Source organism: Gambusia affinis, linkage group LG23 (assembly GCF_019740435.1).
Source record: "Gambusia affinis linkage group LG23, SWU_Gaff_1.0, whole genome shotgun sequence".
Taxonomy (NCBI): Eukaryota; Metazoa; Chordata; class Actinopteri; order Cyprinodontiformes; family Poeciliidae; genus Gambusia; species Gambusia affinis.
Window position 1 is genome coordinate 18,486,055 of NC_057890.1, and position 17,257 is coordinate 18,503,311.

The 17,257-nt window shown below is 36.8% G+C and overlaps 1 protein-coding gene across 9 annotated transcripts in view; it reads left to right on the plus strand.

Annotated features, from left to right (window-relative positions):
- abcc9 (ATP-binding cassette, sub-family C (CFTR/MRP), member 9) overlaps positions 1–17,056 on the plus strand; it is a 42,928-nt gene extending 25,872 nt beyond the window's left edge. For 7 of the 9 annotated variants that reach the window (XM_044109065.1, XM_044109068.1, XM_044109066.1 and 4 more), the window contains 14 exons: positions 383–537; positions 1,230–1,299; positions 1,403–1,560; positions 1,805–1,897; positions 2,255–2,357; positions 3,329–3,433; positions 3,734–3,854; positions 4,519–4,649; positions 5,349–5,427; positions 8,829–8,937; positions 10,721–10,824; positions 10,896–11,029; positions 11,872–11,934; positions 13,346–17,056. In XM_044109065.1, coding sequence (XP_043965000.1) covers positions 383–537; positions 1,230–1,299; positions 1,403–1,560; positions 1,805–1,897; positions 2,255–2,357; positions 3,329–3,433; positions 3,734–3,854; positions 4,519–4,649; positions 5,349–5,427; positions 8,829–8,937; positions 10,721–10,824; positions 10,896–11,029; positions 11,872–11,934; positions 13,346–13,483 — 1,563 coding nt within the window. In that variant the 3' untranslated portion in view covers positions 13,484–17,056. Of the gene's footprint in view, positions 1–382; positions 538–1,229; positions 1,300–1,402; positions 1,561–1,804; positions 1,898–2,254; positions 2,358–3,328; positions 3,434–3,733; positions 3,855–4,518; positions 4,650–5,348; positions 5,428–8,828; positions 8,938–10,720; positions 10,825–10,895; positions 11,030–11,871; positions 11,935–12,918; positions 13,177–13,345 lie in introns of all 9 variants that reach the window. The other 2 variants (XR_006369867.1, XR_006369868.1) reach the window with 1 other exon arrangement.
- Positions 17,057–17,257: the final 201 nt, after the last annotated feature.

The window sequence follows — 17,257 nt, forward strand, 5'->3', positions numbered from 1 at the left end:
CCGTAAACAATAAATCAATTAATCGCATGATAAATTACATTTATATTTTTATCATTTATTGTTTTTTTCTTTCTACCAAAAACTGGATGATTAAAATCTTCAGTTTCAGACGTTTTTGAAGGATGAATTCATAGTTCACTTTATTTATTGTTTTGTTTATTTAAATATTTAAAATGTATTCCAGTCTTTGACAATGTGTTCTTGCATATTTATGCCACTATTACCGTTATACTACAACATTTTTATTGTGATCATTTCTGGGAGAATTGATCTGTTTTTATTTCCTGTATCCATCATTAATGAGTTTGACCTTTCAGTCAGTATTTGCTTTATTTATTGATATTATGAATTTTTGTTCGGTGTTGTTTTTATGACCCTGCAGCAGGACGTTTACTACCTGCATGTGTTTTTCGTCCTCTGCGCGGCGGGGATCACCCTGTGCTTCATCACCTCCCTCTCTGTGGAGTTTCTGGGTCTTTCTGCTGCCACCAACCTGCATCACAACCTGCTCAACAAGATCATCCACGCCCCAATCAGGTAAACCTGCTCCAGTCCTGCTGACATGTCGGAACATTTTGGGACCCAAAGCTCCCAAAAACAGCTCAGATTTGTTGAAACTCACTGTGTTGTGACAGTTTGAGTTAGAGAACCTGTGAAAAGTTCAGGCTCCTCTGCTCTCTCCTATAAACAACCAATCAGAGCCCGGAGGCGGGTCTTAGCGTTGTCAATCACTTCAGTGTGATCACAGGCTATGCTACGCTGCAGCTAGCTCTCGTGAATGCTAAGGCTACTTGTAAATGAGTGGCGTCCATCTTTCTGATAACATACAGTTTTCAACCTTTTGAATAATTTTAACTTTTTATTTCTGTTACTAATAATTTATAATCAATATTTTTTGTGAAATGTAAAATTAGAAAAAAAAAGTTTAACATCAAAGTAAAAACTGGTTTCTATAAAACTAACAATAAAATAAAATTAGAGTCTCTGCATTGAGATGGGAAGCAGCAACTGACTGGACCTCGGTTGAATTAGGTCCCTTTAAAAGGAGTAAATATTAATGCAGACACTTATTTAGCATTCATGTTGATATTAAAGGGTATTTTTTATTTAAGAAAATCTATATTTTATTCATCATGGCTGTTTTGTAGAAGCAATAAAAACGATAACCCCAGTTTAGCGGGTAGAAATGTGTTTTATTATTTCTAAACCTTCCTGGGGATTTTTCTCAGGTTTTTTGACGTCACTCCTTTGGGGCAGATCCTTAACAGATTTTCTGCTGACACCAACATCATCGACCAGGTAAACAGAGAAAAATATTCTTCTGGAGTGAAGAGTTGTAGCCATTGACTGCCTTGTTGTAGATTTACGGATGTATTTGGTTGTTTCTGTTGTTGTTTCTCAGCACATTCCTCCGACGCTGGAGTCTTTGACGCGGTCGACCCTGCTCTGCCTGTCCGCCATCGGGGTCATAGCTTCCATCACTCCGGCTTTCCTCGTCGCCTTGGTGCCCCTCGCCGTCGCCTTCTACTTCATTCAGAAGTATTTCAGAGTCGCCTCCAAGTGAGTCTGCAGAGCAACGTTTAAACTGTTCAGGGAGTCGGCTAACAAAACAGTTTCATAGATGTAATAAAGGAACTTTTATTTTGATTAAACATGTTTAAATTGCAGTAAATCAGGATTCTCCATGGAAACAGTGGCGTTACTTATCAGATGCTAAGCTAAGCACTTAGCTTGCTAGCTAATATTTAGTCTGGCGTCTCAGAGCCACATAAAGTTCAGCGAAGATGTTTGTTTACTTTGACAGGGACCTGCAGGACCTGGATGACTCCACCCAGCTGCCTCTGCTCTGCCACTTCTCTGAGACCGCCGAAGGCCTCACCACCATCAGAGCGTTCAGGTACGCCATGTTGGCCGGGAACATGGCCGCCCAGAAGCAGCTCCAGCAGCAGAGCAGCTCGTTCTTTGTGTTCTGCTTGTATTTTTGTGTCTCGTCTCTTTCCCATCGGCGCTGCTCTCCAGCTTTAAGCTGCTCTCACGGTTTCTGTCCCGGAGGATTTCTCCTTCCCACTGACACACCAACGCTCGGCACAATCTCACACACGAGTAAACATCTTTCAGGACCAGTAAATCAGGGGATCGTTCCCATTATTATCACTGGTCTCTGTGGTAGAAAAACATCTTTTCCAGACAACGTGGCTGATTGGTTTTGTTCCTGCTTCCTGTTTACATTTTAAAACTCAGATTTCTGTTCCAGACACGAGGCGAGGTTCAAGCAGCGCATGTTGGAGCTGACGGACACCAACAACACGGCCTACCTGTTTCTGTCTGCTGCCAACCGCTGGCTGGAGGTCCGAACGGTGAGGAACCGACCAGAACCAGCCGTAGAACAGCTCTGGGTTTCAGTAGAGCTTAGTTTCATTTAGTTTCATTTAGTTTTAAATAGTTTCATTTAGTTTCATTTAGTTTTAAATAGTTTCATTTAGTTTTAAATAGTTTCATTTAGTTTTAAATAGTGTGTTTGCTCATTTGTTGTAATTAAATATTGCTTAATTAGATAGTTTGAGTTTTTAATGCTTTAGTTAATTTTTAGGTGCAGAGTTTGGAAAGTATTGTGATTATGTTCACATCGACGGGGTAATAAATATTTAACAGACGACGCCATTTTGCAGACCAAGATGGAGGAGAAAGGAGAGACGAAGTTGATTAAAGAGTTTGTTTGGAGAAAAAATAAGCTTCACATCAAATCGAAAGGCTAATAAATAGATTAATAAACAGGAAAATGAAGAACGTTACACTAATAATTTCAGCTGTTTCATGTTTTAGTTAATTTTATAAACACACAATATAGTTCCTGTTAGTTAACGTTAATTACCGTTTTTACTAGGTTGATTAATGTCAGGTTTTATTTTGTTAGTTTTAGTTAACATTAATAACTTTGACACCTCTAAAGAAATTGAAACACATCCACATGAAAGAGTTGGATGTTTTTATCACCTTACAACAGAAACTTTAATAAAAACAAACAAGTTTCTCATTTTAACGAGTTTTATTTCTCATTGTATTGACAAACATTTTTGAAATAATGACACATAAAGATGCGTTTCAGGTTAATCATATTCACATGAAAGGCTAATAAATAAATTCAGAATCATGAAAACAATGGATAGTATTTCTATAAATTCAGTTTGTCATTTTTTTCCATTAATTACAGTTTTTATTCCTTCCAGTTAACTGAAATGTTTTTTCAGTGAACTGTTGACTCAGCCGGTTCTGAGACGTTGTTAAAACCCGGAGATGTTTTCTTCTTCTTCTCTGCGTTGGGTTTCAGGACTACCTGGGCGCGGTGATTGTCCTGACGGTGGCCGTCGCCTCCATCTGGTCCGGTCGGCCCGGCGGAGGCCTGGTGGGACTCGGTCTGACCTACGCCCTCACGGTGAGTTCACTGACCCTCGTCTCTCATACAGACACCCACTCACTGGACCTTCTGTTTAATTTGATGATTCTGGCTCATTGTATCCAATAAAAATGTATTTTTAATGAAGTATTGTGGGCCTGCTGTAGTATTTACACTCAATACTTTGTTTACTTTAATAGACCGCCTCAAAAACCTCCCAGAGCAGCTGTTGTTCTTTGCTTGTCCATCCTGACTGTTTTCTTCCACTCAACTTTCTATTGACATGCTTGGATTGAGCACAAAACAAGAGAAAAGATGGTTCAGTTTATGTTTTTGCAGATCACTAACTACCTGAACTGGGTTGTGAGGAACTTGGCCGACTTGGAGGTCCAGATGGCAGCGGTGAAGAAAGTCAACAGCTTCCTGGGCACAGAGTCCGAGAACTACGAGGGATCGATGGGTAACTTCTGCTATCGACCGAATTGATATGTGGACAGGAAATATATCTGGTTTATTCCTGTACTACTAATTAGTCTAGATTTTCTGACAATTAATCGATTAAGAAAAAATGGCTCATTCTGCAGGTTTTTCATTTAACCACTTAAATATTGTTTATATAAAATTAGAAATAAAATACAAATATAAATAAATACTTCAATTAATTTTTCAAATACTGAAATAAACATTTTATTAACTAAAATGCAATAACAGCATTCATTCCTTTAATGAATTTGAATCTTAAAGTTTTTATCTTAAATGCAAAATGAATAAATTTATTGTAATTACTGTGTTGTTTTTTTAGTAAATAGTTGATTATTTCATTGACTGATTAATCACAATTAAAACGATTAATCATTTCAGCCCTACTTTTTTTAATGTATATGAAGGAATTTCTACATTAAACAAGCTCATATCTTGCTGAAAAGTTACTTATAAATTAGTTTTATCTTATTTAAAGTGTATTAAGACATTTGTATTTAAATCTAGATAAAAAATGTTCTGTTAGATGTTGTGTTTTGCAGTGCAGAGCCGCTGGCAGCGGTTTGTGGTCTTCTTTCGTCGCTGCTGTGATCTCAGACGTGCAGATAGTAAAATCCTGAGTGTTTTTTGTCCTCTGGCTGCAGACGCCTCTCAGGTCCCTGAGAACTGGCCTCATGACGGTGAGATAAAGATCCACGACCTGTGTGTGCGCTACGACCCCATGCTCAAGCCCGTGCTGAAGCACGTCAACGCCTACATCAAGCCGGGCCAGAAGGTAATTAATGCGATGCTGCGAAAGGTCGCAGGAGTTGCTGTGACCCCGGCTGACTGTTAATAAAACTAAAAGTTATTTCCAGGCTACATTCACAAAGCAACTGAGGCTAAAAGTTGCATAGAAGTGACAGATTTCTGCATTGCTGGTAATTCACACACCTTCAGCTTTCTGTCGGCTTTGGCTTTCTGACAATAAATTGGATCAAACGGGTTATGAAATGTTTCTATGGGGCGGCAATTTAAAAAAACCTCGAAGAGCGTCTAATATTCAAAATTCACATTTTGGACCTTTTTGTTCTTTTGGTTTAAATTTCTTCTAAAATCATAAAAACCCACCAATCCGTTTTTGGCGTCTGAAAAATGATCCTTTTCAAAAACCTTCGGAATGTTGAGTCACGCTGCCCCGTTGCCTAGCAACCCCAGCGGAGCCCGCCCCGTTGCCTAGCAACCCCAGTAGAACTCCGTTACGTTTGGGTAGCATTTTTATTTTTGATATAAAATCTCATTATAATTCATTAAAGTTTGTGGAAATATTTCCAAAATGCCAACCAGACTGAAGGGTTCAGGTTGTTGAAGCTGTAAACCCACCTGGGCAGCAGCATCACGTCTCCGCCAGCCGGTTGGCACTCAGGTGAGTTTTGTCTCGCGGCGGCGCGAAGCCAGATGAAGGTTATTGATTCTGGCTCCTCTTCCTCCCCAGGTGGGAATCTGCGGCCGCACCGGCAGCGGGAAGTCCTCGCTGTCTCTCGCCTTCTTCAACATGGTGGATATTTTTGAAGGTGGGTTTTAAATTATCGACGTTCCTCCGTCCTTTATGCTTCATTGATTAATGATTATTTTAAAAATATGTGCAGAAATCAATACTGTTTACAATAAGTGACAATAGAAACCATGAAACTGGATAAAAGATAATATTGTAACCATTTAAAGTTTAATTAATGATAATAAAAAACATTCTCAAAGATCATTAAACTTTACTTTATAATCAACATTTAAACACTGGAACTGGAAAACGTTAAATATCAAAAATAAATAAACAAAACGACAAATAAGATGAATTATAAATCCATGTGAAAAAAACTGTCCTTCAAAAAAAGGAGCAGCAGATTGAAAACTTTTATTAAAACAATAAATCATGAAATTATTGGCTTTAATATATCATGTGATGAATTGATTTATTGCATTTCTGTGCAGAAATCTAAAACGAGTAAAACTGTGAAAAAAGCAGTAAAAAATGATTTTTATTTTATTCTTGAACTGAGATGTTGTGATTTGAAGTTTTAAAATCCTTTTGATGGGATTGAATTTTAAAAGAAAGAATTGGAAGTCATCTGGTGGCAGCATCATGCTGTGTGGGGCTGGTTTTTAATGTAAAACTGGTAAAATATGGAGACAAAATGATGCCAGAAGCTTGAAACGTCCACACACCATGATGCTGCCTCTACCGTGCTTAAGAGCTGATTTCCAGCTCTTGATTTTGATTTCTTTCTTTTGTCTGCAGTTTTGTAAAGTTTAATCTTTCCATGTTGGAAAAAGAATAATTCAGATCTATCAGGAAGTTTGAAAAAATGAAGTTTTTATTTTTCAGAGTAAAATCTGGATTTTTTTCTGCCTCCAGGATGAAAAACAGACTCTGTGAATTTGATGCCAGGATGAGACGTGATTCTCCTTTCAGGCTTATTTTTATAACCAGATTAGAAATGGAAACTTTTCACACATTTTTAATGATGTAACCTTCACATCTGGTTTCTAGCTTTAGCTCGCCAACACACTGAAAAAGTTTTACCAAGTGGTTTTAGTCTCGTTCACTTGAACTGAGTCAAAGGCAGCAAGATGGAGAATCCTGTTTTAAGTCAATAATTCCTTAATATTGATGTAAAACATCCGATTATTCAGACATGAGGAAATGTCTTATGAGTAAATTTATCTGCCAATTTCTCATCAATATTAAGGAATTATTTACACAAAATCAGCTTCTGTATCTTACTGATAAGTTACTTGAGTTACTTTTGTCTTTTTTCAAGTGTAATAAGTGTAATTTGCACGAGAACAAGACTAAACATACTTGCTATAATTTTGTGTTTTTGCAGTGTATGAGTTTATAACTTGAAGTCAATTTGCTGCATAATTACATAAATTTAAAGAAACAAAATACACATTTAAACCTAAATATGTTGATGCAAACGTCAGTTTTTAGTCGATTCTATGAGGTTTTTCTGACTCTGAACGTTCAGGGAAATAATTCCTGCATTGTTCCATCAAACATGGCCGCCTCATATTTTACCGTGTTTTCTCCTCAATGTCTGATAGCAGCTCCTGTTTACGCGACATAAACTGTTTCAGTCTGCTGCTCAGCTCTCTGTAAACACTCCTGCAGCTCCTCCTTCCTGCTCTTTGTGTCTGCTGGGTTTTTACGATCTGAAGTGGGGATTAAAACAGAACCACAACAGAAACGTGGGTCATAATTCAGCAGGACAGCGGCGATAAAACCCTGCAGCCAGCTGGAGCTTTCTCTGTTTTCACTCTGAGGGATGATGGACGCTCCCTGGCAGGTTTCTCAAAGATCACACCGTCACTTTTTCCATACACACATACAGCTGGGTGCTTATTTAATCACACTGTAAATTAAGAGCTTTGTGTCAGCGGCGCTTCCTTATAAAGCAGTGAAATAAAACCGGCTGCTGCTCTGACTCAACTGCTGGTGTTCTGCAGGTTTGCATTAAAACACGAGAAAATATTTCACATTTCATGCATAAAAAAACTCAGTTATGTTTATTTTAAAGTAGCAAAGTCCTAAAGCATCTATTCTGAGTTAATATAATAAGAAAACTATTCTAAGAACATGTTTTTAAACTGAAAAATGAAGAATTTTAAACTTTGGACACAGCTGTTCTTGATTCACTGCAATCCACAAATACTTTAGACTTCCTCTAAAACATTTACAAATACATATTTTAATACTTTAAACACTCAATATACCTTAATATTTACTAATGCGCTGAGTAGAAACTGAGCCACAGCTAAGCTAACAAGCTTCACTAGATTTATACAACCTGCAGCTACAAGTAATGAAGAACAAAATAATAAAAATATTACAACAAATTCAGGTTTTAGAATTTTAGGATGAAATAATGACTCCAAACAATCAAGAATGTTTTTTAGTTTTCACTCATTTTGAAATTTTGACATTAAGTATAAATATGTAAACTTTGTACATAACAAATATTTCTGCATTATATTTTATGCAAAATAATTTTAAGCACAAAAGTTTAATTTTCCTTTGAATTTATAAAATGACAGTTTTTAAAACACAACAATTTTTTCTTTATTAGATATTAATCATAAATATAATCAGTCTTTTGTCATAATATTTCTGGAGCTAATAAAGTTTTATTTGTTTTGTGAAAACGTCTCTCTTCGCCTACGGAGGTTGCAGATACCGTGGGAACATCTAGTGTAGATAAAAATGTAGAGGAGGAACTTGATTAAAAGTGCAGGATCTGTAATTAATTCAATTATTTGTTGACAAAAAAAGCAAATCTTTCTATTAAAAATCTGTTTTTGCTGCTAATTTATTAATTAAATTGTTAATTTAAGAAAAATGAGCTGAACAACAAAGATATTTAACGTTTTTAATCTTTTATTAAACCATCAGATTGAAGCCCTGATCATTCATGGAGCTTGTGGATGCTAACATTAGCATTAGCTACATGGTTAGCATTGTGATGGTGTTTTAGGCTAGCATAGCTTCACTGATAAGCTAACTCCTTTTAGCACAACTTCAACACAACCATCGTCTTTTCCAGCATCCAATCAAATCGTTTGAAGCAGAAATTAAAACCCAGAAGCAGCTTCGTCCCATGTGCGCCAGATTTATGGGTGTACCAGAAACACACAAATAAAATGGTTCCACTTGCAAAACATGTGATTAATTACGTTAAAATCTATATAGTTAGTTAAAAACTCTTCCTTATCTTCAGACGTTTGTAAGCAAACGTCGGGCCGAGAAGAAGCAGCGTTAGCGTTACGGTGCACTAACCAGAGCTCCATAAACAATCTCAAACACTGGAGCGGAGCCCGGTTGCCAGCGGCCTCCAGAAATAGACGGCCATTAGACTGAACCAGCCTGCAACTGAAACAATCAGCGATGACATGATTTGGACCTGGACTGGTTCTGCAGGGCGGATCGTCATCGACGGGATCGACATCTGTAAGCTTCCCCTGCAGACGCTCCGGTCTCGACTCTCCATCATCCTGCAGGATCCGGTTCTGTTCAGCGGCTCCATAAGGTACACAAACACACACTGCTGACCCGCGCCGTCCCACTGGACTCATCAGGACTCAACAGCTTCCTCTTCCTGTTTTTATATTTGTCTTACTCGTAAAACAACACAAGTTCATGTTTTTGGTTTCTCCTGATTCTCAAATCTTTAGTGCAGAGATTAAAATCAGTAAATACTTGTTTTAATTTTTTAAAGTGTTTCAGTGATTGCTGGATGGAAATCTGGAGTTTTTACTCTGAAACCTGAAGAAGTTCTTTGAAATAACTGAAATCAGACGATTCATTTGTTCAGAATTGGTAAAATTCTGATTAAAACTGGATCCATGTTGTGATTTCCAGTCAGATAATAATCATAAATAATAAACACAGTAAGAATATTTGCCAGACCTTCTTGTAATCTCCTAATGTGGTTCTGAACAACAGATTCAAGAGTTTTCTGTTGCTTAATCACAAATGTTCAGTCCAGCACCAGGTAGATTTTATATTTTGAGCTACATAAAATAAAGTCACTATTACAGAAATTTACCCCAGAAAATGGTTCTGATGGGGAAATGGGCCGTTTTCCCTCCAGTAGATTTGGTTTGAAAGGAACCAAAACTGCAACATTTCTTACATTCCAGCTTATGTTAGTGAGTCTAAACATGGACATTATTTTATTCTAGTTCAATAATATAAGTTTACACTTAAAAAAAGCAGAAACAAAAATTCATGCTTTCAAATGAATGTGTTAATTTTCTGAAGACGTTAGTTCAGCTGGCGGCGGCTCCAGCTGCAGGTTTGAGACGCAGCAGGAACTCCGACTGAAACGATCCGACTTTGTCACAGACGTCACAAACGGAGGAGGTCACTGAAGACGAAGGACGCCCCGACTCCGTCCTCCTCTTCTCCTCGTGTTTGTGCTACGAGATAATCGCACCGACTCTGTTTGTTGAAAAAGACGGAGCCTGTGGTGTTTGTTTGGACAGTTACGCTGCTTCAGATAACGCTGAGAGACGGCGCAGGCCGGGGTGAACGGTCGACAGTAACTGTTTCACTGACTAGCAAATATCCAGACGGTGAGAATCTGACTCAGTAGGAACACGAAGAGTCTCAGTTCGGACTCAACGGCAGAATACGGCCGTTACAGGGAGGCAAAAGGAGTAAAGTCTGCTGAAAACCTCAGAGGTTGAGATTAATGACAGAAATGTTCTAGAAGAACTTTTGAAACTCAGAAATTTTCGTTTTTTCTAAAAAAAAATAAAAAATGTTGGAGCTTGAAAAGTCAATAAATTTGCTAGAAATAAAACAAAACAGATTTTTCTAAAAAAAACATATTCCATATTGTTTTCTATATTATTTCTAAGATTAATCTAAAAATAAAAAATGTTTTCTAGAAAATTTCAGACTTTTCAAACTTCCAATTTTCAAGTTGTTCTTAGAAAATGTCTGAGTGTAAAAAGTCAAAAAAATTTCCTAGAAAAGAAAAAAAACTCTGATTTTCCAAAGATGAAAAGTTTTAAGTTTCGAAACTTGAAAATGTTTAACTTTTGAAAGTCAGAAATTTACATTTTTTAAAAATATTTATTTTTAAAAATTATATAAGTATAATAAAACATTTAAAATTATTCTCATTAGAACTTTCAACTTTTCAAACTCAGAAATTTTTTTTCCTAGAAAATTTCAGATTTTTTTTTTCCGTCTATTTTGCTCGTGTCGAACTGAAAACCAGATTTTTTTTACGTCTGTCTTCCTCCAGAGATCTTCTCATCTCTTGTTACTCCCTCATAATCCATAAATTAATCCTGTTGCAGGTTTAATCTGGATCCAGAGCGCATGTGCACCGACGACCGCCTGTGGGAGGCGCTAGAGATCGCTCAGCTGAAGAACATGGTTAAATCGCTTCCTGGAGGACTCGGTATTTTTGCCAATAACTAATCAATCGTTCAGATGTCTTCAGGTGCAGTGAACCTGCTTCTGTGTGTTCAGACGCCGTTGTGACAGAAGGAGGGGAAAACTTCAGCGTCGGGCAGCGGCAGCTCTTCTGTCTGGCCAGAGCCTTCGTCAGGAAGAGCAGCATCCTCATCATGGATGAAGCCACGGCATCCATCGACATGGCGACGGTTCGTCCTCCATCATGATGAAAACCAGGACAGACGGACGATTTGATAACAGATTCAGACATTTTTCACATCGGTTTCAACAGTCCAGAGAAAATCAAATGAAACAAACAGTAAAACCAGAAGAAAAGAAAAAATGATGGAAAATTTCAGAAGAATTAGTTAGGAGTCGTGTTGCAAAGTCTAAAATTTAATTAACTGGACGCCAGAATAAAGACAGGATGGTCATTAACCGAGAAAGCTGCAAAGCATGGAGGGAGTTTCATTAAGTCACAAAACACAAACAGTCTGTGACACGAACTCATAAAAAATACAAAATTATTTAATAAATGTGACCAAAAAAGCATAAAACTTATATGGTTAAATCAAAATCTGTTTGCAGCCTTTAAGAAAAGACTTTTATTATTTAAAAAAAAAAATAATAATAATTAAAGAAAATATAGAAAACAAAGAAAATATGTGTAAATATATATGTACATATATTTTAAAATAATAAAGAAATAATATGAAAATATTTTTAAAAATGAAATGTTGAAATTAAAATTGTTAAAAAACTTTACTTTAAAAAAAGGAAATTATGTTTTTAAAAATATACATATATTTTAAAATGCCCAAACTTCTTATTACCTTGTTGAAAAAACCCTTTTATTTTTATTTGTTTAATAAATTTTACTTAAAAAAAAAAAAAAAAAGAACTTCTTTCCAGAAATTAATTTGGCACAATTCAGATTTCTTTGAAGACAGATTTGTGCGTTCATAACAGTATTATCATACATCATAATGTATTTCTACTGCATGCTTCCTGCTGAGGTATTTTTTATCGCTCATGTTTTGTGTTTGTGCAGGAAAACATCCTGCAGAAAGTCGTGATGACGGCGTTCGCAGACAGAACCGTCGTTACGATCGCAGTAAGTCGTCGCTTCGCTTCGGCTGTAAATAAAATGCTGAGATCGATGAAGAGCTGCAGCTTTTTAAAATCATTTTCCTTTAAAGCTGCAGTACGTAACTTTTATTAAAAATAAATATTTTTAAATATTTGTAGAAATTGTCACCATATTGTGACAGTTTGGTATTTGACACAATCTGAAAAAATTTAGCTCTGCTTTCTTCCAGTTCTAGCTGGAAACAACCAATCAGAGGCAGGAGGCGGGGCTTAGTGATGTTAATCACTCCCCTTTGCTCTCTGCTACCCAGCATAACCTGTCATGGATGCTAAGGCTAGTTAGCATAAAGGCAGATAAACAGTTTTCCTGTAATGGTCAGTTGTTTTTCCGCCGTTAGCACATTTAGTGGTGAGTGCATGATGATGATTGACAGCAATAAGCCCCGCCTCTTGATTGGTTGTTTTTGGTGCATTTTTTTTCAGACAGCACTAACAGCTCACTGAGGAGGATTAAATCGATCCTGTCACATATTATCTTATATTAAACTGCCACGACGCGTTTTAACAAATATATAAAAATATATTTTACCAAAGTTACAAACTGCAGCTTTAAGCGTTTGTCCTCATTTTTTCCTCCTTCAAACTAAATTCATTTTCCTGCATTCACACAGAATACATTGTCTGTAAACTTCATCCTCTTCTACCTGCTTTCCTTTTTCTGTGTTGCGTTACGTTATTTTCCTTCCCCTTGTCTTCCTGTTTCAAAACCACCCCCTCCTCTTTGTCTTCCTCCTTTTCTTCTTCCTCCTCTTCATCCTCCTCTTTGTCTTCCTCTTCTTCATCCTCCTTTTCTTCTTCCTCCTCCTCTTTGTCTTCCTCTTATTCTTCTTCATCATCCTCTTCTTCCTCCTCTTCTCCCTCCTCTTCTTCTTCCTCCTCTTCATCCTCCTCTTTGTCTTCCTCCTCTTCTTCTTCCTCCTCTTCACCCTCCTCTTCGTCGGACCTCCAGCACCGCGTCTCCTCCATCTTGGACGCGGAGCAGGTGCTGGTCTTCTCCTCGGGGATCTTGGTGGAAAGTGACTCGGGTCCCAACCTCCTAGCGCAGGAGGAAAGCCTCTTCAGTGTGCTAGTGAGGACTCACAAGTAGACCCGGATACGCTCAGACCCAACGCCGACCTCTGACCTCCTACCTCTGTCTGTTTTCCTGCTTTTCCTGGCTGAAGTCTGAGTCTGGGTCTGCTGAAGCCTTACTGCCACTGACTGCCTGGTTGGTACCAAATGAACTGCTGCATGCTCTCTGATCAGCACTGAACGTCTGTTACAGAACAATATTTAGAAATCTTTACAGAAAAAAATAACTCTATTCTCCTTTATCTGCAAAGTATGGATGGATGAATGGATTGAAACAGGAAGTTAACCTGTTGTTGTGTCTGCAGCACCGAGTCCACACCATCCTAACCGCCGATCTGGTCATTGTGATGAAGCGAGGAAACATCCTGGAGTACGACACACCAGACACTTTACTGGAGCAGGAAGACGGGATGTTCGCTTCCTTTGTCAAAGCCGACATGTAGACTCCAACAACCCACGGATCGGTTTTAATTTCGACTCTCGGTTTTTAGTTCAAACTCATTTTTACAACAAGGACACAGAAACATCACGTCTAAACCGACGATACAGCAGGACGCCGTGGACAAGCTGAAGCAATCGTTTTAATCCAGTTAATCTCATTTTGGGTCACCATCATGCTCACAATCTGTAGGAAAAGTCTCACATTAAACACAAAAGTCTCGTTGCTTCAGTTAGTTTTATAAATCATCTCTAAAGGTTTTGAGCATCAATGGGGTTTTCAGTTAAACCTCAATTATCAGGTGTTTGTTAGTAATTAGATCTACTAGATTAAAAAAAGAGGTAGAATAAATTCAAACCCCAAATTACTGAAAAGTCTAGATAATTTAGCCTAAATTTTTGTTTTGCCTTTTCTACAAAAAAATTATAATTTATACGCAATAAATTCAATTAAACCTGAAAGTGGAGAATTAAAATAAAATTCCTACGTTAAACACTGTAGTGTCTTGTGTGGTTATAAGTTTGTCCAACATTAGTAGTTAGTTTAACAAGCTCTAGTGGGCAGTGCTAACTAAAAAGCTAGTTGTGCTAACCCTACATCACTAATGAAGTACACCAGCAGGGTGTGTAATGCTAATGCTAAAGCGCTATGTTTAACAATGTTTATCCCCATCGTGTGTCAATAACATGAACTACGTCATAGAATATCGACCTCAACTGGATCAAATTTGTCATTACACACTTCTGTTTGCGCTACAGGAAAATATTATTTGAAACAAACCTCTCACTCATGGTTTCAGTTTTATAGTTGCTTTGCTAACTCTGCAGCATATGCTAAAGACTTTCCCCCACTTCAAAGTCATTAGCCCAATAGTCAACAATCAAAACTTCACTCACATGTCAAACTTTGATTAGCTCCACGATTAGCGGGAGTGTCCCCATCAGTGTTGACAGACTTCTGCAACTTAGAATTTTGTCAATATTTCTTTATGAACTCTTCTTCTTGGTTTCACGACCAATAAAAAGGGCTCCAAATATGTCCAAGATTAAGACTGACATGTGGTTAATTAAATTTATTTTGTTTTATTTCTTCTTTTCAGCAGATACTGCAAAAAACAAAGGCTGGATTACTCCAGTTAGAATCTAAGATTTAGCATCTTTCAACTGCAAACACTCACACTCAGGAAGACGTGCGTTAATCCGCCACATTAAATAGTCCCAGATGAGTTCAGTTTTCTTTTAAGGTTTTAAAACCTCCTATACCTGGTTTTTGTGCCTCTTAGGATTTTAAAACATTTTGTGAAATTTACCCTGATTTTGGTGATCCCGGACGAGCCCCCAGTTGTTTTACGTCTCTTTGTCTAGCTGAGTTTCTACAGGCTCTGTGCTTTTAGGACCTTTTGTGATTTCATTCTTTTTAAACTGTTTAACTTTTACATATTGTAACACTTTTACACTTTTATCAGTTTTAACACAGATGCTAAGCAATAATAATGCAGAAGGTTTGAATGTTGGCTGGTGTTTGGTGCTTTTTGCTGTTTTTTTCACTGTGAAGGAAGTTTTTTATCATTATTATTTTACTCTTTGGTTTATTGTAACAGAAATACGACTGATAGAGAAGACTGAACTGGTTTCTCATGATTATTTTGGTGGGTACCATGGAGCCGTTTTTGATATGGGCAGTTGTCCAGGGTGGCATCAGGAAGGGGAGGACATAATGTATAAGAAAATTAGAGTTGGTACTTTAACACGTTAACTTTCATTAATTAATTACAAAGAACGGGTTAAAATTTGAACACAAATGATAATTTGTTGGGTTTTTTTTTCTTTTTTCAATGATTGATTCCTGAAACCGGAACGTTTTTATTTCCATGTTTCTGGTACGGCTGTAAATCTAACACACAGTAATAGACAACAAAGTTGCTTCTCTCAGCCCACCGAGGGTCAATTTTGGCTTCTAAAATGATCTGATTGGAAAAGACTATTGTTGTGTTCAAGTTGTGCTAAAATGAGTTAGCCAATCAGCGAAGCTACTCAAGCCTAATGCTAATGCTAATCGTGTTGGTAATGCTAATGTTAGCGTCCACTGTCCACATTTCTAAAGATGCTCCATGAACAAATTAAAAACAATAGATATCTTTGTTAATAAACTCATTTAATTCAATAATTTGCAAAAACAAAAAGTTTTTTAATTGAAATGTTTATTTTGTTAATGTGTTGGTTTTGATTATTACTATTAATTGATTACAGACCCTGAAATTAAAACCTCAATGTAGTCCCACCACTAAAATTATACAACTTAAATATTTGAAGTTGCATAATTTGTTCTGTGAAATGTTTATTTTTTGTTGAGCATCAAACCTTCCAGACTGAAGCAGTCTGTTAAAGCTGCAGCATGTTTCTGCTCCATGTTGTCGCTCAGTCGGTCGTATTTCTGTGCAGATTCGGTGTGAACACTGTAAGGCGCCGCGGCTGTCTGTCTGCAGCCGCTGGCCCTGCTGTCTGTCTGCAGTCGTGCTTTGCTGAACGTTTTTTGCTTCGTTTTTAGGGTCGACAGCTTCCGGTACCTGGAGAGGTGATTTTCTGTAAAGTCTGATCAAAACTTTTCTAATTTGATTTTCTTAAATTAGTTTAGGTTCATTTAGTTAGAATTAAAGTTAAACTTTCTGGCAGAAAGCTTTCATGAATAATGGTTGGTTAAATTTTACCAAGATTTTACTGGAAATATTTTATAACTTTTACTATTTACCAAACTGACCTGAAAACATTTATCTGTGTTTTTATAATATTTTAAATATAAATTATTCTTTTCTTTAACAAAATTTAAAAATACATATTTCACCCCTTTATAGTCAGAACTACTAATAAATTATAATTATGGCCTTTATTGTATTTAGTTTTATGCTATTTCATAATAATTTAGCAACATTTTTTCACCTCTGGGAATGTTGCTGTTGTCTCTGTGTTCTGGTTAATTGGTTAAACTGTTTTTATATGATTTATATTATTTTTATTATTTTATGGCTTTTCTTCTGTCAGGAGAAAACACCAGGTTTATTAGATTGTGTTTATTTTAGTTTTTTCTGATGTTTCATCTCAAGACGTTTCTGCTTCAGTTAAACATCATCAGGTTTGTTTGTTTTTTCACTCCTCATGTTAAAATCTTCACTTCAACCTTTCCTCTTCAGTTCTGAACATTGTTCTCCCTTTGTTTTATTTTTTATCCATGCAGCTGATATCAAATTGTTTGCATATTTACTCTTCTGCATTCATCTCTGCTGGACTCCTTTAACACAACAAACTGTCTGAAAACGGCAGCAGTGAAAACAAACAAGATGAAACAGATTAATGTGACTTAATTTTAAAAAATCAGTGACATCAGCAGCTCTATGCAGAAAGTTTCACTTGTTCTGAATTCACTCGACTGTTAGTGACATTAAATGCAAGTTTTATATGATTTTTATAAGCATGTGTCAATTCTGTTTGCATATCTAAGGGTTTTAGTAATATAAAACAATGATTTATTATTTGTGCCTATTTTTTACACATGAAATGACAATAAAACAGTTTTAAGTAAAGTCAGACTCTTTCTTTTCCAGCCTGAAGGAGGAAACTCACACAGCAGGTTGATTTGGAATGCGCTGCGGAATGGCGCCCTCTGGCGTTACATCTGTGAATTCCTCTTACAGAACTGAGAGTTAAAACCCGTTTTTGATGTTATTGTCATTTTGTTACGTAATTACGACTCATGCTTTCATTTCTTAGCTTTATTATTGATT